At 34.8% G+C, this 25,515-nt stretch overlaps 2 protein-coding genes across 2 annotated transcripts in view; one reads left to right on the forward strand and one right to left on the reverse strand.

The window, feature by feature from the left end:
* Nucleotides 1-5,666: 5,666 nt before the first annotated feature.
* On the forward strand, nt 5,667-22,521 carry LOC136980735 (tryptophan 5-hydroxylase 1-like). The gene is made up of 13 exons (XM_067276933.1): nt 5,667-5,802; nt 6,064-6,207; nt 6,283-6,499; nt 6,623-6,723; nt 6,789-6,856; nt 6,925-6,975; nt 7,043-7,141; nt 7,217-7,263; nt 7,331-7,466; nt 7,529-7,655; nt 7,726-7,821; nt 22,072-22,205; nt 22,271-22,521. Exons 1-13 carry the CDS (start codon nt 5,692-5,694, stop codon nt 22,437-22,439), a joined length of 1,500 nt encoding a protein of 499 aa, XP_067133034.1. The 5' UTR covers nt 5,667-5,691; the 3' UTR covers nt 22,440-22,521.
* Nucleotides 22,522-24,455: 1,934 nt separating this feature from the next.
* LOC136980731 (uncharacterized) overlaps nt 24,456-25,515 on the reverse strand; it is a 43,063-nt gene continuing 42,003 nt past the window's right edge. The window contains exon 14 of the mRNA XM_067276929.1: nt 24,456-24,670. Within this exon, the coding sequence (XP_067133030.1) occupies nt 24,620-24,670 (51 nt within the window). The 3' untranslated portion in view covers nt 24,456-24,619. The remainder of the gene's footprint in view (nt 24,671-25,515) is intronic.

A 25,515-nucleotide genomic window follows, 5' to 3' on the forward strand; every position in this document is an offset into this window, starting at 1 on the left:
AAGGCATTTAAACCCTTTGAAATTTATAATCAAAGAAATTCCGGTTTCAATTAGGAGCCAAAGGAGAATAAAAGTTTTTTTTTTTTTTAAATACATAAATACATTTATCCAACATTCTCTGAATTGGAGCTTTAAAAATTCTTTTATTTCACTTTTTACATTTTAAAAAGTACAAACACATTTTTAATCTTAGAATTAAAAAAAAATTAAATAAAACATTCTTTTAAAAACTTTTTAGAATATTTCATTTAAAATCACAAATCTTTACTTCTTTTTTAAAACACTAGTGATTATTTTGTCTTTACTCCTGACCCATTGGATTTTATGATGTTAAGTAAAATAATAAGTAAAATTCATGGTGTATATAGAATATTTTACATATGTAGACGATATTTTCGTATTATATGATGATGAAATAATTAATATAGTTAGACCGTTATCGGTTATTAGCGATTTAGATAAAAATATTAAATTTGAAATAGAAACAAAATTGCAATAAAAGTATTACTGTACTACAATTACTATAAGTAATGTCCAACAGGACAGGAAAGAATCTCTCCGATTGAAAACCCTAAAATAACTCCTTTTTTAAACATAAATACAAAGAATGACGAAGGTTAGGTTTGGTAAATTATTTATAATATTTATGTAATATTTTAAAAATCATAGATTATTGGGTTGCAATTTTCAAATTGCAGATCTATACATTTCTATATGTTTGAATGTCTGTTGTCCTTCGTTAATCTGGAGAACGGAGTTAAGAGAATCGAGACCAGATAAGAAAGCTCGTGGAACGGAGGCTCCTATTAACTACACACGAACTTCTGATCTGGACCGGAAGACACGTGATTTTAATTCAAAATTTTCTCGAAAACGGAATTAGATAGACGACCTGCATGACTCGATTGTTATCGGGAGAAGTATGATGTACAGGGGCAAACACCACTAAAACTCAGACTAGGTATGGAAAGCTTAGGGATCGGATACTCCGATTCAAGTTTCCGGTATAAAAGCTTATTAAAAATTGAAAAAAAAAATGTTTTGAATCATTATCCGGATAAATGAACAGGAAGGTTCTTGAAACGAAGGGAAGTGTGATGAAAATAAGGAAATATAAACCTTCCTTCATTATAGATGTATTCTTATAAGTTTTAACTCTATAATATTATTATCAGGTATAGTATATCAAACAGCCAAACAAATATCCATTGGTTTAACAACGAACAACTTATTAATCAATTTTTTCTTCTACATACACACTTCGGGTTGACGTAAAAGCTCAACCCCTCTTTAGTGAATTTGTACGCGTTTTCTTTTTTAAAGAACAACTATAGGTGGAAATTCGGATAGCTTACAAGCAGCTTACAAATCCAGTTTTTATAATTTTATATATACAAATTATAACTACTGGATGTGTACTTGTACCCGAATTTCTACCAAAGACGATGATAGGAATACGGCAGGAGTTGTAAATCGTATACTTTGCACGTTTATAGATGAACAATTTTGCGTCAGAGAAACCATGGGGAATGTGGAACTCAAGGAGAATATCTCATTCTGAAAGTATAATAGACCAGAAATGAAAGCAAAGAGTAAGGTAAAATTTCTGTAGAAAATATAAAGAATGTTGTTATATCATTGAAATTAAGAATAATTTAAATAAAAACAAAGATGAAGAATTTAGACAACTTTAGGGTAGCGTTCTCCAGTAGGAATAATGAATTTCTTTGTTATAATGGAGATGGAGATGTGTGGACGAATTTTGCTGTGGTATATACTGGATGAAAGAATCAAGGAAAATAAAGGTACCAAAAGAGGTAAAAGAGATAAATCCTCAAAATATTTCTTAATGTTTTAAAAAAGAAGTAAAAATTTGTGATTTTAAATGGAATATTTAAAAAAAAAGTTTTAAGAAAAGTTTTTATTTATTTTTTTTTTATTTTAGAGTTAAAATGATTTATTCTTTTAAACGTTCTATAAAAAGTGAAGTAGGGATTTTTAAAGCTTTAATTCGGGGAATAATGGAGACAGTGAAAGTATTAATGGAAGTATTAATGGTTTCAACATTTCCATTAATACTTAAAAGTTGATATATATAAATAATAAATATAATGCGGTTCTATAAATTGCTAATTTTACGATACATGGGGCATGGGAATGAAATAAATGCAAATATAAAAACTGATAAAATTTTATTGACTAAACAATGTTAGCATTACAATTCTTTTCTTTGGTTTTTTTCTGGCTTATCCATTCGTTCTTTTAATTTCGCTTCTTTACAATTAGACAGAAATTCAAATTTGGTGGTATCATACTACAAAATAAAATTTTTCTTATTTTTAAAACAATTTCTTTTTTATATTGTCGAAGGGACAACTCGAATTTATTCGAATCGTCTTTTGCATATTTCTTCCAAACTAAATTCTACACCGGAAAACTTACTCCTTTTCTTAAGACCTTCCATTTGATTCAGGAAATCATCTTTACCGAGACGAGGAAATTAATTTTTCTTTCCTACGATGGAAATCATCGTAGAAAAGAATTTATTATATAAAGAATGCCATTATAAAAACATGGAAGATTCATTTCATGGATTTTATGGAATAATTGATATAGTCAGCATTATTATTATGTTTCCTTTTTATTTCCATTACGCGTGTTTGTATGTAAAAAGTTACTTTTCAACATCAAACGTCGATCTTGAAAATTTTTCACTCGAATTTTTCGTTTAATTACAATAAAATTGATAACAGCAGCCCACTGGTGGCCGAGTGAACCATTGACACTAGCAGTTAGTCCCACTGACCGCTTCTAACACCTAAATAGGGACCAATATGCTATATAAAATCCTCCCGAGAGGACTTTCTATTACAATTATAATTAGAGAGAAAGGAGAAAATATGTTCGTTTCTACAACAGTATACGAATAAAATGAAAATTTTATAATTAACAAAGGGTTTTGTACAGTTTTATTCAGAATCTATCATCATTTATTTACTCTCGCAATACTTGAAAGATCGATCGATCGAGTCTAGATCGGTGCTTCGATTCTATTGGCATAGAAGGAAATGGAATGAGTGTCGAATTCAAATTATTTTTAAATCTTAATGATTAATTCTTATTAACAAGTGTCCTCCATACACAGGTCTAATTTTTTTACCTGCAAACGAAAGTAAGAAAGCATTGAGAAAAACTTTCTGTATGCTGTAGGCAATTCGTTCTTGAGAGTTAACACCAAACCCACTTAAATTACTACGTTAATTAAACGACATATTTTATGTATTTATTTTCTACCTATTCAATTCCTTCTCAGTCTAACGTATTGCTTTACTCTATATACCTATATTGTAAAAATTAATAAACTAAGTGATAAAAAAATATATTTTTCATTCCATCTTTTAAAAATTTTGCACACATCCTACGTAATATGATATAGACAATTTATTTTTACTTTCAAAGATACAAAACGGCAATAAACGACCAAATGCTAGAAGTTCCAATTCATTTCTACGTTCACAGCAGATCAGAAACTCCGGCAACAAGTAGGCCTATTGGCTACAGATTTCACACACAAAACAATCTGTAGAAATCTGAAAAGGAAAGCAAGAAAGATAACTCATTCCATTCTTAATAGAGAAAAGTTTGTTTTAGATGCCGAGATTTGTCAACGACGGAGCGATGCCGTTTGGACAGAAGATCGTCCGTCCAAAAGAAATTTCGCAGAGAAGATAATTTCTCGACAATCCTCCAAAGAAAATATAACAAAATGATAAACAGAAGTATCAAACGCAATCGATCGGGAGACTAAACACCACCTCCTCCCTTTTCCCAGTCGATTGTCCACTTCCTTCCAACAGTTGTCGGTGCGTTCTTTCTATCGTCGCTCCAAAAGAAACGTATAGCATTTTAAATCGTTCGGAAGTTGAAATTTAAACTTTCACAACTTCCGGTTGAAGTTACATCAACTCGAAATGAGAATAGAACTTTGTTAGTGTATACCGGAATGATTTTCGTGACGATAGGTTAGCAACAGCCAAATATATACCAGCGTAATCGGAAGTGGTGGTGGTTTTCGACAAGTTTAGCATCCATGGTGAGAATTTTCATGCCTGTTATTGACGTTATAAAAAGCTATCGATGATAAAAACATTATTCAAATTGCCGATCGATACCGTCTTTAAAGTCAGTTGTTGGAATTATCGTTTATATTTTCTATGGTTTCCCGTTAGCTAATTATAGTCTAATACCGATAGAAAGTAATAAATATATAATTAAAAACTGTTAGTTTACAGTCATTTACAGACATCGAAATCGTATAGTGAAAAAATGCTTTTTTGTTTTCGATGGCGATAAAAAGTTGTGCGTAAGATTCCACTAATAATTAATGCTACAAGGTGATGTCTGGCGATTATCAGAAAAGGTTAAAGTGTAAATTACTGACAGCTTCTTCACTTTATTAATTTTTCATTTAAATAAATAAAGAATGTTACAATAACAATTTACACCCAGTTAATTGTACCGTATTTCGAGCAATTGGAATTGCGATAATTATTGAATAACTTGCAATTACGATTTGGGATGGATAGTGAAAACAATACATATCATATAATTGTAAACGATCCACATTTTGCATTATAAAACGTGATAGACTGGAAGAAATTCGTTTCTGTTTTTCTTCCATCCATTTGTTGTTACAAACGTATTGAAATTTCATACAGGTGTAGTCTATTGGATTTTTTTCTACACTTTTCAATGTCTTCACTCCTTTATACCATCGTTTTCTTTGTTTCTAAATGAAGAGTTTTAATCAAAGCCCGTGATTAAAACTCGTATTCTTCTATAATTCAGCAAATTTTGAAGAAAGCGAAGAAAAAACTATATATTTCTGTTTAATAATTTTGTTTTATCTAATATTTATTTGTATGTCGAACAAAATGATTTTTTAAAAATTCTTTCTGATTTCATGAGTTAGAATAAAACGTAAAGAGACCCACAAAAATAACTTTTGATTCGTTCCGAAAATTTCAAACTTTTAATGCCCCTCGTTCATCCTAGCACGCAACAAGTCGACGTCTAATTTGACAGGAACTTAAAGGTTACTCGATTACCTGTTGCAGAATTTTTTCTTTGTCACCTTAACAAATTAGCCCGCATCTAAGGACTAGGTCGGGATTTCTCCTCTTGCTTCGCAAGAAAGCGTATAGTAAAGCATTTAGATTGAAGTGGGTGCGGACAACATAAACCGTAAAGCAACAAATTAGCTTTCTTCTAATAAACTTTACGGGTCAAAGAGCGATTGTCGCTTCTTAATAAAAGGAAAAGTAAGTTAGAAGGGCTAAGTTCATCGATCGAAATGATTATCAAACGTCTTATTACGCTTAAACGAGACCAAGAACAATACCTCAGTTAGTTCGTAAGTTCTTCGTTGTTTCGTTTTCGGAATTTCTATCTTCACTCGTAGTCCTTGATCTTCTCGCCGACCCGGGACCGTCCGGCTCGCGATCCCGAAGATATAGTCGCGGCCAGAAGAGGCGGCGACGACCGCGGCCCGGAGGCCTCCGGGGGCGTGACGTCACGGCCGGAGGCAGAATGAACCAACCAGCGACGGGTCGGGTAGAGAAAAGCGCCGGCGCCCGGGGCCGTCCTCAGACCGCGACGGAGGACGCGGAGCCCCTTGGACGCCGCCTGCCGATGGATCGGGCCGACCGCAGGAGACAAGTCTTCCAATCCCGGCGCTGTTGCAGCACCCCGGCCATGGCCAGCCTGCCGGACTTCTCCGACAGGTACACTCAGGAGATCCAGGTGGGTCCCTCTCCACGCTCTACAATTTTACAAAACGGTCGGACGAAGTGTTCGGACTAACGATGCCAATCTTCCGCTCTATGGTGGGAGATGCCTCCGCCCCTCGTTAAAACCGGAAAAGCGCCTCGTTAAGTCGACCGACCGTCGATAACCGCCTCCCGATACAATTTACGAGGGGAGGCACCGTCACCCGTTTCCGGACGGGGGTGACGTTCTGCCGCCCGAATTCCAGGCAACGAAGTGAACCTTTTCTTCTTTCAGAAAAAGATCGGACGTAGCCGCTTGGTCGAGGAGGAGGAAACTCGACAGGAAGACGAAACCGAGGAAATCCATCCCCGCACTGCCGTCGTCTTTTCCCTCAGGAATCAAGTAGGAGGATTGGTCCGGGCCCTCAGGGTCTTTCAGGTAGGAACCTTTCCATTTTCTCTTTCTCTCACCTTCTCTTCTTTATATCCGTCTTTCCAATCGACGACCTGTTAGGAAAAGGATGTGGACGTGGTCCATATCGAGTCTCGGAAGTCTCGTAAGAGACCTTCCCAATACGAGATCTTCGTAAATGTGGATTGTGAGAAAAATCAAATGAAAGACTTGATCCATGCTCTGGAGCACGAAGTCGAGTGCATCTCGCTGGAGGAATATGAGACGGGCCGAGTGGACCTGACTCCGACTACACCTACCAGTCCCGGTCTACCCACAGGTGAGAAGCTTTCGGGCCAGAAGAATTCTCTCTTAACTTTAAGAACGCTTTTTCGTTCCTTAAGGAAGGTGTTCGGGGTCTTCTATCCACTTTTCTATCTCCCTTTTTTCTTTTCGTCGTCAGCCTTCGAAGGAATGCCCTGGTTTCCTCAGAAACTCTCCGATTTGGACAAGACGGCCAGCAGAGTACTGATGTATGGAGCCGAACTGGACGCCGATCACCCGGTATTTGTCGAAATTTTCTAACTTCTTTCTTGGCGTCTAATTCTCACACCAAAATATTTCTTTAGGGTTTTAAGGATGCAGTCTATAGAAAGAGGCGCAAGTATTTTACCGACTTGGCCATGCAATACAAACAGTAAGTGAATCTCCAACGGAAAAGTGAAGAGATATTCCAGATAAACTATTTGATCTTTTTTTTTACAGCGGACAGCCGATTCCCCGAGTGCAATACTCCGAAGAAGAGATCAAGACTTGGTAAGTTTCGTTGCGGGATAATCTAATTGCTTCGACAATACAAAACTGAGACTTCTGGTCTTCTTAGGGGCACTGTTTTCGGACAGCTGAAGAAGTTATATCCAAGTTACGCTTGCAAAGAATTCTTGGAAAACTTCGAACTGTTGATCAAGTTCTGCGGATACAGGTAGGTCGTTCTTTGTGGATTTGGTAGTGCACTTGTGATAAAGGAAATTACGATACCGGCTTTTCATTTCGACAGAGAGGATAACATCCCTCAATTAGAAGATCTGAGTAACTTTCTCAAACGTAAGTATTCGTTTCGTCTTGGTTTCCACTTTTCTTCCGATCGTTAATAACAAATATTTTGGGGCAGAGAGGACGGGTTTCCGGTTGCGACCAGTGGCCGGTTATCTGTCGTCACGAGACTTCTTGGCAGGATTGGCTTTCCGGGTATTCCATTGCACCCAATATATTCGTCACGCTTCCGACCCCTTCTACACTCCAGAACCGTAAGTTTTTCGTTTCGATGTTTAACTAATAGACGTCGCTCACTCAATTTTACTTTTTGTAGCGATTGTTGTCACGAGTTGCTAGGCCACGTGCCCATGTTGGCAGATCCCAGCTTTGCCCAGTTTTCTCAAGAATTAGGACTCAGCTCTTTGGGAGCGGCCGACGACGAGATCGACAAACTGGCTACTGTGAGTGTGCCAGATAGAACCGATAGCGTAAAGAAATATCATTACTTTCGATAACCGATTGTCGTTTCAGTGCTACTTCTTCACGGTGGAGTTCGGACTGTGTAAGCAAAATCAAGAGATGAGGGTGTTCGGAGCTGGTCTTCTTTCTTCGGTAGCAGAGTTGCAAGTAAGTTGTATTTTCTCACTTTGTATTTCAGTTTCCCGATAATCGAAGTTTCGGAATTCGTGGTTGTGGTCTTCCGTCTACCACGAAACGACTGCTTAAATAATTTAAAGATAGATTGGAAAAACGCAGGCAGACTTTCATTTCTCTGCATAAAACCCAAGTAAGACTTAAACGATTTTCAGTTGACAGAATTTTTTATATTTTGGAAGTTGTTCGTAAATTTATAAGTAGTTAGTCCAGAACGCTTATAAAAATCTACTTCCGATTTTACCACTCAATTATATATCGAAATTTAGCGTAAATAAATTATATTGTTAACTTATAATGGTAGTGATGATAGTACATGTAACGACACTGTACTATTTCATTTTAAATATAAATTCATACAAATTAAAACATATTTTCTACGCCGATTAGTCTCTAGTACCGAGTGAGTTTCTTAAAAACACTTGAATATTGAGGAATTTTCAATGTTGAATTCGTTAAGGCAAAATGTCGAATTTATTTAAGAAACCATCAAATAGATTTTTAAAAAATGAAGTAATAATAATTTTGCCGATACTTTTTGTTGACAAAACGAAATTGATGTTTATAAATGTATAAAAATAAAATCCCGAATTAGCAACGAATTTAACTCCGATCCCTTTTCATTTCTACGGAAGAATAAGACGTGAGTAAACACCGATCTCATCCTTTATTTATTCATATTACTGAGAATAAGCGTAAGCCTATACTTAAACAAGATTAATTACTACAAATAATCACTTTCCGCTTTTCGACCAAATGTAAATATGAAATGTCTGTTGACTTATACGATAAATTAACTTTTTCCGGATGGACGCGTCAAAAATCTAAAACAAAACGGGTGAAGGGCTCCATTTATAAAGCTGCCATATAACAATCTATGTTTCCTGGCCCACCAGTGGCCAAGCGGTTCCGCTCCCCGAACACTGGGAGTTCGGCCTTACCGGGACGGGCTGGCCACGTGAGTTATCCGGATTTTCTCCACGTCTGTAACACCCGAATAGGGGCCAGTTACCCTTAAAACACCTCCCGAAAGGCAATATTCCCCCGCTCTCACGTAAGGCCAAGCAGTTAAAAGCTTCGACCGGATTATCGGATGCTAACGCCATCGCTTTTTCGGAGTATTATAGCGGGAAAGGCTGCGCACTCCATATAAACCAATGAGATGGATAGATGTACTGTACGTTTTCTTCTCCAACTTTTCATCCACTTCTTTAACTAAAGTCAGATTAAATTAAACGTATTTACTAATATCGACATTATTCTTTACTTCTTTTTTAAATAAATCGTCTCATCTTTAACGCATTATCGAACCTATTACTCTCTAACGTAACGCGGCACCCATATCGTTCTTTCTTATTTTCTTGTTACTATATTTAGGCTATATAAAAGCGAAAGTTCTATATATAATGAGATTCCTACCCCTGATACAACGAGCAGACGGTTAGAACAGAACGCTTTAAGAAAAGAGATTATTTTCTCGTTTCACCTCTTTATAACGTCGAGTGATGACCAAGCCAGCGACTGGCGCAATTTCGAAAAGAAAGGAGTCGATTGGAAAATATGCAAACGAGTCCGTCCGGAAGACGAATGAATCTTGCCAAAGCGATAGTGGGTCGGCGGTCGTTAATCTTTTGCGGGAGAGAGATAACCCCGGAATAGCGATCGATGCGGGTTATCGCTTTCCTCAGGAGACAAGGAGACCTTCGTTTCTATTTTTCGTCACTTATCTTCTGTCGCGCGTTCCGTTGGCCGCCGGGCGACCGCTGGGAATGCCCCTCTGCATTATTATTCGAATGCCCTCCGGACGACGTTGCCCGGAGACTACTCCTACCGAAACGTTCGACGTATCTCCGTCGAACGGAGGTCTAAAAAATTAAGATGAAACCCGAAAAGAGAGAGAGCGAAGTAACGCGCAATTGCTGCGGATGATTTGTAGATTTCAGCTTCTGTAATAAAGAATACTCGAGTCGAATCGAATCGATCCTACAAAAACACACTTTATCTTTCGAGTAATTATATTACCAATTATAAGGCCGTCGAGAACTCGTACGGGACACGGGGATAGAGCGGGCCCCCTAGCCTTTTTTTTTAAAGATTTTATTTTATAGGAAGGTTCCTAAATATTTTGCAGGTCCGGAAAAAATTCCCAACTCCCCTCCCCTCTCGAGAACCCTGCCATTTGTACTGTACTTGTAGAGATAATTGTAGGAACGAACAAAGATTCTGAAAAATAAAATATCGGAGGTTGTTCTCATTTGTTTTACGCACTTAAAATCGAATAACACTTAGTAAATTTCCTTTGTAGCAAACCTCGATTTAAAAAGTCACCAGTTTGGAAACGGGATGTGGTCTATTTTACAAATTTCGGGAATATTAAAGTAAGACGTTTTATAAATACGGAAGTTGAAAAACGTGCTCATCGTTAAGTTATGCGCCGAAATGTCAGTTAGAGGTGAAACTAGGTTTAATTTTATTAACCTTTAAGGATTAAATAAGGTTAAAGGAACGGAAAATTGTACAGATTGACGAGAAAATGTGCGATTCTGACACGGCGCGAATTCCACGGCGGAGACAATGTTACCGATTCTCAATTTCAACAATCCTTCGAAATGTGTAAAGAATTTTTCCGTACACTCTTTACGCATCTTTATCACATTAATATCTGGAGGTTTGATAAATGATTGATTGGTTAAATGACGATAAATTATTGAGGTTTTCAAACGACTTTACATCTGGGTAATACTTCTTGTCTTTGAAAAAATATAAGCTCGTAAATTTCGAACTTTTTTTTAGTAGTACAAATTTGATTTCTGCGTTATTTTTCGAATAATGTACGATTCCTTAAGATAATTCGGTGGCTAACTTCATAAGAATTGTACTAATTATTATGAAGTTACTTTCCGAATCAGATTTAAATATTACATAAATAATCTATTCGTAAGTCTTTTCTAATTAAGAATTGATATCGACTAACTACTTGTAAACTTTTTTATAAATTAATACAGATTTATAATTAAAAATCCTTGTAAATCTTGAAAAAATGCTACACGAAAAATATTTTCGGTGTTTTTTTTTTTAATTTAATGAAAAATTAACTAAAAGATTATAAATTAATGCGAGTAAAATACTTCAGAAGCGGATCGATCACTGCTTTACAAAAAATATTTTATATCATTTAATTTTTAAAGTTTCTGCGATGCAATTAAATTACTGTCGCCTTCTTCTAATTTTTGTCACTTTTTAATTAATGTAATAAATTTAAGTTTTCTGCTCTTTCTCAACTTTGTGTTTTGCCGTTCCTCGAAAATGTTTTAGTCTAATATCCATTGATTCGTTTGTTGCAAATCATATCAATTAATATTGTGGGATTGATTATTTGCCGAATTTTTTCCAAGTAATTAAAGTTACAAGAATATTACGGAAACAACTTTAAACATTGAGTTAGTATTGTCACATAATAATATAAAATCTTTCAATTAATTGTGCATTAAAGTATTATTTTACCCGTTAAACGTAATACTGTAATTGAATTGGTAGGGTTCGAATTGTAGTGATTACTCTTAAATATTTCGGATCGGATTCCTTCTCTGACTACATTCTTATTTAAAACAAGTCTTGCTAAAGTGGGTAAAATCCGGCCTTTTATATAGCCCATTGTAGAAGCAAAGCGAAAATTGATTCACTTTTACTAAATTTTTACTTATTAATCATTAAGGATATAAATTTCTTCTTTTTCAAAATTTAATTAATTAATTCCATTGTCTCAAAAGATTATTTTTGAATCGTCATTTCTTTCCTTCGGACGACTCTACCAGTGGTCGAGGGAATTAAGCTACTGGTACTGTGATCGCGAGTTTGCGTGAAGTTACTGGTACTCTGGGTTGGGCGCGTGAAGTTTTCCTGATTTCCTTCGCGTGCCTAACGCCTAAATAGGGCCCAGTTTCCTATACAAGTGCTCCCGGAAGGCATCTTTCCCTCGATAGATCACCCGTATGTATTACTAATGCCATCAAGCCGTTCTTTCAGAGAAATATCCTACTCAGAATATCAAAATATAACTTTGAGATTCCTTCCAAAGTCAACTGCTTCCTGGCAAAAGTTGAAAAAATTGTTGGTAAAATAGAAAAATTAAACGAGTTTCTGTTTAGTATGTTCATTTTAATTTATTTGAAGGCTTACATTTTAGAATTAGAAGCCGATGCAACGTGTAACAAAGTCTTGTTTCCATATTATGGAGAAATTAAGAATATTTGCAAATCATATATATGTAAATAGCAAATTAATATCTTACGTATAAAGATAGATTACGAGCATAGAACAGGAATTCCCAATAGGTTCGATCGGCTTGAAAGGTCGAGATGTCTAGAGGTCAAATGAAAATCGATGAAAAAATTATATGCAGTAATAATATATATACTAGTCCATTTATTAATGATAATGAGAATAGATATTTAATGGATTTTTGCGAAACTAAAATGGTATAATAATGAAATCAAATACTTTATAAGTTTTATTCCAAACAAATATACAGCTGGAATTCTGAATGCTATCTTTGTATTATAATTTGGCTGCAATTTGAAAACATTGTAGACCTATAAATTACCACGGTCTTTCCTTAAACTCGAGAACGGAGTTAGATAAAAGATGAAACCCGTTGTCAAAACCTTAGGGGCAGGAAGTTCCTATTAATGAACTACTGTACATGCAAACCGAAAGTCGTGTAATTTCGATTCAGAAATTTCCCTGGAAGCAGTTAGGCAGATGACCGGCACGACTCTATGCTAACAGGTAAAGTATGATGTACAGGGGCAAGACACTGCTAATTTGAAAGTGGAGAGCATATATTTTAAATTAAATAAATTAAAAAATGTGATAAAAATTGTAGCCCGGTATTGTGACAATGCCACAATAATAAGTGCTCGTTATTTTATATTTTTAATAAATAAATTAGCTATTATTAACTGATTTTTAAAACTTATTTATTAAAATTAAAATCTCTGTACTTTTTGGATTAAAAATCAAGGAGGGAAAAATCCTTTTTCTTTCAGAAAATATGGGGAACTCCTGACCTGTATTATTTAACATTACTATAAAAATTATAGTTAGCACAAAAATGAATATTCGGTATTATTTATCCCTATAAACAATGTTTCTTCGTTCCACCATTTAAGGAACAAGGTTAATTTATATTTAATACAAAGTCACCCGCAACTTTAAATGTTAAAAAAGTTTAATAATAATTTTTAAAAAGGTAGCAAAAGCAATTTTTCGTAATCAGGCTGTTTCAATTAATAACTTAGGTTAAATGAACTTTATATTCTAACCTATACCCACTGTGCTTTTATTTTATTTGTTATTAAACATTTCTATTGTTTAATGTTGCTGATGACTTTTTATTAACTTGTTTGTATCAATAGCAACGTACAAATACAGTACAACATATGTATAATTTTGCTTATTTACTTATTCTTTTAAGTACTTATGCATGCGTTAATATTTATAAAAAGGATTCAATAAATACTTTTGTTACGTTAAAAAACGATATCATTTTCTTTAATGTGTGCCAAGATAAAAACTTAATTCTTGTGTTCCTTCGCACGTAAATTCAAGTTTTTAATTTAAAAAATTCACACGAATGATAATTTTTATATTAAATTATTTAAAATTGAAAACATAGATTGTGTTGAAATTTATTACAAATTGTTGGGGTTATTTCTATACTATATTATATTTCTTCCCGTATGACGGATATAAACTCAGGCTCAATAATTTTTTAAAATCAAAACTGAAATTGGCCAAACCTTTTGAAATTGCAATTAAATGGTGATACTATTTAGCTTGGCGTATCATCTAAAAGATTTAAATTAGAAAAATCTTTTTGCCTGAGTGTACAATAAACATCTCAGATCTATTTTTCAAGTGAATAGCAATAAAATTTTCCGAGCATACAATACAGGCCTAAATAGCTTTTCTTATAGCTTTCCAAACGAATATACAGCTGGAATTCTGAATGCTATCCATTATTTAACGATTAAGAATCTACCAACTACACTTTCTTTCCAGGACTTTTTCTTCTACCAACTTGCTAGTTAGTACTTTGCTATAGTTTCTTTACACATTCTACCATTGTACCGAATAAATTTACCAGTCTTTGTAGACTATTAGCTTTCGAAAGACATCGGACCTCTGTATGCAAAACGCGACTGTAAGTTTCGTTTTAATCGTTTTTAATCGTAGAATTGATCAAAATTGCTGGTTTACATTTTGTTAACTGGTTTTATACAAACTTTCAGAACGTCATTGAGTTCATCTCTAAGTTATCCTTGCAATGTGAGTGCAGGTTTTGACTGGAATTTCAACGGTGTAGCATATGCCAAAATATGCAGTGTAGATGACTCGTAGCGTGCGAGGTACCTTTTCAAAGGTATTATATTTTTTATTATACAGTGTTAAGAAATTAGACCGATAAAGTGGTAGAGGGAGTCAAAATAAGCAATTTTAGTCTAACAAACTGGAGTCATCGCAGACCCCTCACAAGACACAGGTTCCTAAAGTTTATTTACTATCATAAACATTAACAGTACTGCGCAGCATTTATGTAGGAAAGCTTGCCGTCTTTTCCACGTACAGTATGTACCTTGTTTCGTAACGTAGAAGTTTTAAAACCGTAGATAGATTTACCTCTTAGTGGGAAATAGATCTATGACCTATCCGAAACTGCTTCTACAAACAGAAGTCAGATGCATATTAGAGAAATGGAAACAAATCACAACAGAATAAGCTTATTACTTCTTATTTCTTTAATAGCCCACTTTTAATTTCATGTCTTTTAAGCGTAATCAATTAAAGAGGCAGCAGTCGGGCAAAATACTTTAATAAATAAAAAATAACACTTAAATAAAGACATTCTCTTTTGGATTTTGAAGTGCAATAAGATCGATTAAGATAGAAGAAAATGCACAGTACATTTCATAATGATGGGTGCCTCCCGGGAGAATTTTTGTGGGAAACTGACCACTATTTAGATGTTTGATATGCTAAGAAAATCTGGAAAAATTAACCCGATTAACCTGTTGGTCAGGCGCGAACCCCGCGACCAACTTCCAGTGTTCAGTACTTTTAATTGCATTGAATAAACGAATTTCAAACATAATGAAGAAATTCGCACCTCAGAAGCGATTTGATACGCATCTTATTTAGAGAAAGGCTAAAAGCAAAGGGATACCCTACTGTCAAATATCCCCACCATTCAACGTTTGCCGCAACCCGTAATCAATTGCGAAACTTTTTTTTCAAAAAAAAAAAGAAAAAAAAAAGATAGCAGGGACAACCACGTTTAATAAGAACTGACGACTTTGAAAAACCAAGAATTTAATAGGTGGAGTAACAGACCTAACAAACTCGAAAGCTATTGCCCGCATCATTGGGACGAATCATGTAGCACACAAAATCCAGACGTTTCATCGTCGAATTATAAAAGGCATTTGCCTTATACAATTTGACGTTAAACTTATCCAGCACAGAGAAAATTTTGTAAACACTACCGTGAAAATTAACAGTACTCCACGCATAGTTTTAACAGTAGAGGAAAGGGTGGAAATAATATAGAACCCTCTGCTGACAGTATGGAACCTCCAATGTTTGAAGAATAACTAGTAGTATCAGCTGGAGCGTGTTTAAGTAGCCCTAAGGATCACAGAAAGGCTGGGAGTTGCTAGTTTTGTAATAATGGTTGAGAAAAAGTCTTTTTGTCTTTCGTCTATTTCCAAATGTTTGAAAGGTATAGAACACCTCGTTTGTTTTTAATCGATCATGATTAACAGATAACTTCTATAACTAGACATCTTCACGATTAAAACATTAGTCTTGTTCTGTTCGTTTTGCGGCAGGCTTCAGTGTTTATTCAAAATGATAATGTTTGTAATATGAAATCCTATGGTGCTTGTAATATTGATCCGGGTTCATATTACGTAAAACGGCTTACAGTTAGCGGCAGAAAACGTTATCCGGATTCTTCCTCTATTGTCTCGAAGTTCATCAACTTATAGAGACAATAGATTTGTATGATAGACGTAAAAAAAATCAAAATCAATCTCTGCCAAATTTTTAACATTACAGTCTATTGAGAAAACAAACTATTGTAACAAACTCAAATTTTATATATTGACAAATTATTACAGTAAACTAAATTTACTGTAATAATTTTTTAATATATAAAATACTTCCTGTACTTCAAAAAAGGATGGAGTCAATATTACCAGCACCTAGTGATTCATACTCAATTGTATTTTTTCAATTATTTTTATATAAGCTTTCTTGTATGTGGAAAACTGCGAATTTAAATTAAGAGTGGGCAGTCGATAAAAAAAAAAGAATGTATGGTATTTGTGCATCACAGGTTAGTAATTAATACCTAAAGTTTAGGCCCCCGTCGAGACCCAGTTCACAGGACCAAAATAGGACAAAATGAAATGGGTGGTAAAAGAGGTGAAAACAACTTCCTCTATCATCTATTTCATTTTGTCGGTCTAATTTATTTTTCTTTTCTTACCTTGTTCTTTTTAAATAAATATAATAAAGAATAAATTTGTTCATTGATCCTCAAACGTCTGTATTGCGCGCAAAGGTATCGAATATGTCCGACGGCGAGGAAATTAAAGCAGTCCTAGGGAAATTTGTGATAGTAAAAATAGCGTTTTCAAAATAATAATAATGAAAAATAGTCAAAAACTCTAAAAATGTTTATCATGCAGCAAAAAATTGTTTTTGAACATCAAAAAGTTCGTTAATTAGCGCCCTTGCTAAATAAATAGGTCATTGGCAATGTCGGCTTCAATTTCTATTAATCAACATCGAGTTTATAATTTTTTGTGCTATTCTAAGATATCTGCGAATACGTGCTTAAATTAAAGCTTTCTTTTAATATTTAAAAAAGTTTTACGTCATAAGTATTAGTGTCGAGGGGCAAATTATACGGTAGACCTATTTAATTATTTATATGATTTAATACAAATTTTCAACTTAGTAGTAGTAATTATGAAATTGGCTCGTAAATTGTTTTATTTTGTGCGCAATAATTTTCGGAGGAATTGTCTGTGTACGGGGAAATTTTGGGTCTTGAAAATATCCCGATTTATTGGCTCTAGGAGACCATTAAGTTGGAGCCCCTACTTTATGTTACTATTTAGAGCGGGTCTGCCTACCAGTAGTCGAGTGGAAAAACCCACTAAAATGGTAGTGAGTTTGCCTTACCAACGGCTGACCATTGGGTTTTCTTCACGTGTCTGACACCTAAATAGGGGCACTTTACCGTAGAGTCTTTCCCTTGGCAGATTGTCCATTCCTTAACCCATCAATTCAATTCTGAGAACGGATTTAGAGGAGTAGCTGTAGGGACCCTCGTAAGATTTTCTGTCGCTAACAGTTTTCATTATTTCTTTAAAATAATGTTTATATTTTAATATTTTTATCGCGTTACTTTTCAATGTTGTTTATTTTAAATAATTACTAAACAATAAACTTTTATCTGTTGTTTACAGTTCGTTAGGCTATACGAATTAAAACTTGCCTCCTAAGATTTGTTCCTGGATCTCCTTTGTTACATTCTGGCTGATTCTGACGATTTTATAATGCGAGTTATTCAGAAATGCAATCGTCCTTGCGTGTAAGAAACATTTTATGGCATGCAAGGAAAGATTGATACATTGAAATGTATCATATTCTTCCATTTTTCGGGACTCCGCTATTTGTTGGTCATTACACCAATGGAAACAAAAATACTTTGATGTTAGCAGATGTAATAATTTTGCGCTCAGAAAATTTGTTGTATCCAGATCTATGTAATTTTTGGAAGACTGTTTTTGACGAAATTGGCTATATTTGATCAGCTGTATTACCTGTTTCGATGCGCACATTTTACATTTATTTCAACGTAACGATTATACATTATGCGATTTCGTTCTCTGTTGCACTTTTTTCATCTTTTCTTAGAATCTCATCAATGAAGCTCGAAAAATATGTTTCAAAATTTATGAATCAAATTATTTTAGTAAAAACTCGATAGCAATAATTACACGAATTAAGGCTAGACTAGTTTTTAAGATGCTGCACGTCCCTAATTTCACTAGGGCACATTTTTCACGTTTTATTTCATACCATGTAACACGAACAAGGATTGCAGAGAGTCTCGTCTTTACGTTTTTTCTTTGATTTCCAATTTTATATTAAATATATAATCTAATACTGCTGGACTACTGAGTGGACGAGTCGGAATCGAATCTCATTGGTTTCTGTCTGTAGCGATATGTGAAGATCTGAAATTTAATTAACATCCTTTTCAATGGGGCCTTGAAGGATGACCTTCGAAGAGAGAATAAAGTCGGCATCGGCATAGAATCTGATCATCCTTCCCACTTCCGTAGTCGGGCCCTACACACTGTCTCTCGGATGCGCTTTTATTTCGTGCCTTAAAAAACAATTGCTGCTTAAATATAAACAATTGCATCAATTAATAGATTAATTATAGTTTTTAATTCTGTTCAATGACTGCCAGAGTTCCTACTGTTTCTTCGATGACTCCGAGGATCAACTTCTTAGCTCATTAGCTTAAGGAAACTTCAACTGTTTCCTGATTAAAATAGTTTACAATTTTTATTCGGTAGTATTTATTGTAATCACAGGTAGTATTGTATCATCATCAGAATTAACAATTACATGTAAGTTAAGGTTAATAGTAACCTATTTGGTCATTGCACGCGATCTCCAGCAGTTGGCTTTAAAAATTTAATTATTTTTCTATGGGAAAATCTCTTCACAAAGATTCTCGAAAACTGAACGTCACGATCCAATTTAATTCTTCTATTAACGTAAATTATTTTAATAAAAAAAATTTTCTGACTCCTGACTTACATTATCAACGATTTTTTCGGATTGATATAACTGCTTTTTCTATTGTTTAATTAATGAAAAAGTTATCGTTGTTGCTTGTCATCTTTAGACCTTTTGCATGGACGTTCGTTCTTCGTTTTCTTTCCGTCATTTCCGTTTCTCTTTATAGTTGTTGTGATTTTCGGATTTTCTGTTTCTGTGGTTTGTCCTTGTCGTTATAAATTACCTTTTTAATAGATGAAAGATTAAACATTACTAATTGGCTCATTCAAATATATAAACGTGAAATCCAAATTATACGTGAAGTTTTTTCCATGTTTGACTTTCTCGCCCTGTGGCCATTAAGAATTTTTTCCTTATAGTTAGATATTTTCCATTTGTTGAAAATAATATATAAATGGAGAAACGGGTTATTTTATTTGCAACAACAAAATTGAATGTTGACAATTTTCTTAGTTTATAAAAAAAAATTAAATCACAAATATCGATGGTAAAAATATTTTAATGAAAACAAAATTTACAAATTATAAAATATTTTTTAAACATTTATATTAGCCTACTCTTCGAATAGTATACCGTTGTTGCTTGGCATAGTCTAATAGAATTTCTATAAAAATAAAAATAAAAAACCTTTAAAGCGAATCCAAATCTAATAATTTTTATCACGCTCCTCCTCTATTAATATTATTAACATACGATTCAAAAAATACTCGTAAATCATCTTTTAGTGTTATTAATTTAATAAGCAGTGCTATTAAGTTAGGTCCTCTCCATGAATCGCGTAGAACAATTGAAAATAACGATCGGCCGATCTTCTCTTCTACCGGATGTTCACTTTACTTAATTTGATAAACATAAATTGAATTAACTTCGTATCGTACAAGTTTTACATTACCCTCCCCCTATTCTATGGTAAAAAAGGATAGGATTTTTCCTTTATAAAAGATTAAGGAATTAAATTTTATATACAGTAGTTTTTTTCATTTACACCTTTCTTGTTTAATGAAATATTTTAAACGTTTCTACGTTTTTTTTATTATTCTTAATAATAAAGCAGATGTATTGTTTAGTATTCTGACGTTTATCTTAAAAATCAAAATCGAATGTCTAGAAAAGTTAATTAATGCAAATGTGCCAGCATTTCTAATATATGTAATAATAGCAAATAAATTTTTATTTATCGAGTTTCAAGCAGAAAGGATAATATTTATACGGTATATTATAATTGCATTTATCAATAATTAAATTGTTAAAAATTCAAAAATTAATAATAAAATTGTGCTCTTGAATTCCTTATATGACAACTACTCAATGAAATTTTTATTTATTTGCAAGAAAAGCTTTTAAATAACTATTATAAATAAACATAGAAAAATAATACGCGAATTTGTATAAGATCGAAATGCTCAAGGAACGAATTGAGTTAAAAGGAAGTGCGAAAAACGTTTTTCTATCATGATGACGGTCTCTCTGAGAGGAAAATAGGAGGAACCGTAGGAAGAACAAATGGAGCAGTACACGGTGTTAGTAAAAGACGGTTATTGTGGAAAAACACAACGAACTGGCCGGAAAAAGGTTTTAAAACCACGTGATTATCGGCGCATTTCTCGAATGGCAACTGGAAATAATTTGTCAACAAGGCAAATAGCTATTGAAATCGGCGACAAAGCTTGGAAAGAACTATATCTAAATAGAAACGTGAAACACGTGAAATTTCAAGAAACACCACAACTGCGATATTGCCTTAAATAAACGAGATTACATTGGGCTCAAGAAATCATGTCCTAGATGTCTAAATGGGAAACTGTAGTGTTCTCTGAAGTGAAAAAGTGGAAGAAACTCAATTCTTTAGACGTCAAATAGGGTGGTCGGTTGTGGTGTGGGACGCATTGCTCTGCTATAAAATCCGATTTTGTAGGAGTTTATGGCAGGATGGATTCTTCAGAATATCACCTGTTGTAACCATTTAATTCTGTTTGGACCACTGATGGGGAGGCGACAATTAGATTTCCAGCAGACAACGCTCCTTTGTCGTGCTCCGAGAACTACGAAAACGTGAAAAAGTTTGTTCTGTCCCGGCCATGAAGAAGACCGGACCTAAAAACGATAGTACATGTGTGGGCCATATCGAGTCATAAAGTTTACGGCAATAACAGAGAATTTGCTAACGAAAACACTCGGAAACTGAGATAATGAGAAAGTGAGACAAAATAAAAGTTGAAATGTTGCAAAATTTGATTATTTCAATGCGAAAACATGTATTTACACTCATTAGTAATAATGAAGATTCCATTGGTTATTAATGTGTTGGTATTATCACAGATAAAAAAAACCCTATTGTGGTTTTATAATTTCTTAACATACTTTATAAATGAATCAATTCGTGCTACTTCGGCCAATTTAAAACGATCGTTTACCAAAAAAAAAACATCTTAAATTCACTCTAAAATCTTTAGAAAATTATATGTAAATCGTGCAAACAGACCAAACGCTTTTCTTCCCATATATTTCCCTCAATCTGACTTACATTAAACAGCTGAAAGAAATTCAGTCTCTTATCACTCGACTCGCACGTAAATTTTCTTACTCGTACGAATCGCAGAAATGGCATTGCTCTTACATTATTCTTCGAGAGGAAGATAATTCCGTCAGAGCAAAGGCAACGAGAGAATAGAATGGGAGAAAGACCTTTACTCGGAAAACTTCATATATACCATTTATATAGAGAGATAAATGAAACAACTTCTTTTTTTTTCACACAACATCAGGCTTATTCACTAATTAAATGTTCATCTTAAATACGATACTCTTTTCACTTACGTATTCAAACTATAACTGGAATCTATGCCTGAATAATCTGAGGTAAATTTCCCAAAAGGTTAAGTAAGCCGAAGCCGAAGCCTAGAACGGCAAATTTTTAAATACAAAATAATTTTTCTTAAAATTCTCATGTGTATAAATGTAATTTTAAAATTATATTTAATACCTTTATATCTTAATTTAAAAAAAAAATACTTAATGTTACCCGATGGAAAAAATTGTCTAGAGCTGGCAAAATGTTAAATTCACAACTGGGAATAATGCTCCTCCCACTCCTTTAACGTTTGATAGTCAATGATTTCCTGTCTAGTCCTAAATTCTTCATCCAATTCGCACGGATAGATTATTCTTTCCGTTATTGACAATCGTGCATAAAAGAAATACCGGGATGTAACCTTTACGTTAGAAACGAGACAATCGTCACTTTTGACAATCGTTTTCGCTTCCGAAAAGACACGCGGTGCCAATTATTGTTCATTCAAATAATATTCAATCCTTTTTCTATTTTTTCCTTAGCACGCGCTATCTCCCTCCGCTAAAATACTTCCGTTTGAGCCGGTCAGCACTTGCGAGCAAGAACCCCTGATCACGACCTTCCAGGAAGTCTACTTCTACACCGACAGCTTCGAAGAGGCCAAAGAAAAAATGAGGCGAGTACATTATTTGACCTTCTCGCGCATTTCCGATCCCTGTAAATAACTCGGATTCTTTACAGAGAATTTGCCTGCACCATCAAGCGGCCCTTCGGCATCCGATACAACCCTTACACGCAGACGGTGGAGATTCTCAGCAACACTAGTAAAATCGCTAATCTCGTCAGCGAGCTGAAGGGCGATCTCTGCATCGTCAGTACCGCCCTGAGGAAGATTAGAGAGAAACGTTAAGACCACACAGTCTTTCGGGCATTTAGAGCATCGTTCCCTCTCCCCATCCCCTTTGTCTCGTAGAATAAAGTTTACCTGCAAACTCGTTTTCTTTTCATGGTTCCTTCGCAATGTATAATTCACAAACAAGAAAATAAAGTGTCCGGTCGTTTATTTTTTTTTCTGTTCATATACAATCGGGAAGACCGGATGTAGACGGAGCCTCTCGACACCATTCGACATTTTCGTCCTGAGAATTCCTCCGAAGAAAAGGGAAAAAACGAGAACGTCTCGAGGGAAGAACGTCGGCAGTACGGATTCGACTTTCCAGAAGACGATGACCGCCACTCTCGAAGTCTTTTTTTGTTTTTTGCAAGGAAGATTTTAATCTCTAAGTTCTAAAAAAATAGAATAGATCCGAGAGGTAAGCAACAGAAAATATGTACACGGGGAGCTACAATGGCGTCTACCGACAAGAAAGAAGATAAGGCACGTCCGGTTCTTTTAAGGCAGTAGGCAGGAGAGTAGCCACAAGTGGACGGCCACCAGGTATACGCACAACAGGATTTTGACCGTCGGCGTTCTCCTCAACGTCCGATACCACCGATTCCTGTCAAAAACGGAAAAACGGCGTCTAAAACTGTTGAAAGCCAGAACTCCGGTAGAGAAATTCTTACCTGTTTCGTCGAATCCACAGACGCAGTCGATGGGCTCGAGACGCCACCGTCCGGACTGAAAATAGGAAAAGGTTAACGGAACGAAGCGAAAGATCATCGGGTGCTCGATACTTACCGATGGAATAATCGGTAGCCGGAACCACTTCGGATTCGTCTTCTATAGGTAAACGACACTGAAAACAAAACAAATGGAATTTTAATCTTTACGAAATTTCATTCTGTTTGTCGAATTCAAAGATAACTCGGTCTTCCACTCGGCTCAAAGTGGAATTCGTCCGGATTCTTCGTTCCGTCGCGTCACGGCAAGTGTGGAAACTGACCGAAGACCCAAGTAAGAAGACTTACCTCGCGACCGGGAGGAAAGGAGACGCGCAAGGCAGTCTCTTCTCCTACCATCTCCAGATCGCGTTCCAATCTCTTCCTCCAGGATCTCTCCGTTTCCAGTTGTTGTTCCAGCTTTTCTCCCGCTCGACACGCCTCTTCTCGTTCTCCTTCCGCCCTCTCCCAACCTACCACAACAAAAGTCACACCGTTACCTGTTACCTTTTTATAAACTATTTCTAACTAAACGTATCGACAATTTGGAATTTCCTATCTGCATTCCTTCCATCTATTCATCTAAACAGAGTTTTCTGTTTTTGTTCCGTAGTGAGTTCGATATTTTTGGCGAGTCGGCACGCCGATAAAAATAACCATCGTTTTACGTTCTTTTTCTTATAGTTATATTTACTTAAGACTACGAATAAACGAGAAGGTTTTATTCGAGTATACAAAACATAGCAGAGAGCAACGTCTTTTGGTATTCGAAGTATTTAAAGAAAGTGCTCTTTCTTTAAATGTATTACTAATTTAAATTGGTGGTAACATTGGAAGAAGTTTTCAAAAAACAATAAATCGCGTATTAATTTTACACGTCCCTATTTACTGCACGTACGGATGCGAACGAAACAACAAGGCTTTCCAGACTTGCAAAATAATAAAATAAGATTATATTTAACCTCTTTGCAGAACCGAAAGAGATGTCCTCTTCCTTCCTCCAGACGTTGGTCTACAAAAATTAACATTTTTAACGAAGCGAATTTTGATGCGATAGAGTTAAAATTATATCTAATATTACATTATAATTGCGTATGCCCATGAACATAATCTATAGTTAATTCTTAGCTTTATTTCTTCTTCATATAAAGTTAATTTAATCTAATCGTTTCGTATCGAAAATACACAAATAACTTTTTTATTTTAATAAAAGTTAGCTTCAATCGTTCCTATTTTTTGCATGTAATCCCCTCTAACCAGGGATTTCAACTAGGAATTCGCTCTAAGATATCGATTTTCGGTCAAGAGTTATATTGCGATTAACAACGATTTACAAACATGGACATGTCAACGTCGTACGTCATCGAAGTGCGTTACGTCAGATTATAAACCGCATTCGGGTTAAACCGAGTTAAATTAATTGTACTTGGCTTTCCGAATAAGTTATTCCACAAGTGAAAATATTGAGAAAATATGAATTTTCTATAATTACCTTTCTTGCAGTTTCTTTAACTCCATCTGCAAATCCGAAGTCGTATCCTAACGAAAATAAAAGTGATAAGTGAATAAAAATCTTTAATGATTACAGCAAAACCTGTCTAAAACGGTGTCATCCAGAACTTTCTATTTTATACAGGGTTAAGTTTTCATTAACGCAAAAACAGTGGAAAAATGTCTCGTATTTAAGTTACTTCGCCTTCAATGTGTTCTATGTTTTAAAGACATGTTAAAAACACGGAAATACGCATGCCTAGCCTGTATGATGCACAGAGGAAAACTAAATACTCACGGAATGTGTTTTAATTCCATTTAAATCATTAACAATCGTCAAGTTAGACAGACTAACAGAGAACTTCTCAATTTTTATTTAAATATTATTCTTACATTTCTTGTAAGAATAATTCCATCGTTCTTCATACAATACTGAAGTTTAGTTCTAAGAATTTGGCAAAACAATTAGGAAACCTAACCGATGTTGTTTTTAATAACTTCATTTTTACATTTTAGAGAGTGAGACTTCCCCCCAAGATTAGCACGTATTTTTTTAAATATTCGTTACTCTAAGAAACGCGTTAACTCTAGAACAGTGTTTCTAAAACTGCAGGTCGCCGGTCAATTTCGCACCTGTCTGGTCATGAGAAAGAAATCGGTTTTTCTGTAAAATTACATTCAATAATAAATAGTAAAACAGCAGTAACAAAATGAGCAGACCGATTCTTCTCACAATAAGTCGATAATGAACCAAGCCCGCAAAAGCCAGGCATTAATTATGATTTAGAATTTGGTTACAGTTAACTTGAATAAAACGGAATTGTTTTGGTTTATATTGTGTAATTGGTTCGCAAAGTCTTCCGTTTCCGCATTAGACAGGTTTCCGGATTTAC

Source organism: Centruroides vittatus, unplaced genomic scaffold (genome assembly GCF_030686945.1).
Source record: "Centruroides vittatus isolate TY-2023 unplaced genomic scaffold, ASM3068694v2 contig_717, whole genome shotgun sequence".
Lineage (NCBI taxonomy): Eukaryota > Metazoa > Arthropoda > Arachnida > Scorpiones > Buthidae > Centruroides > Centruroides vittatus.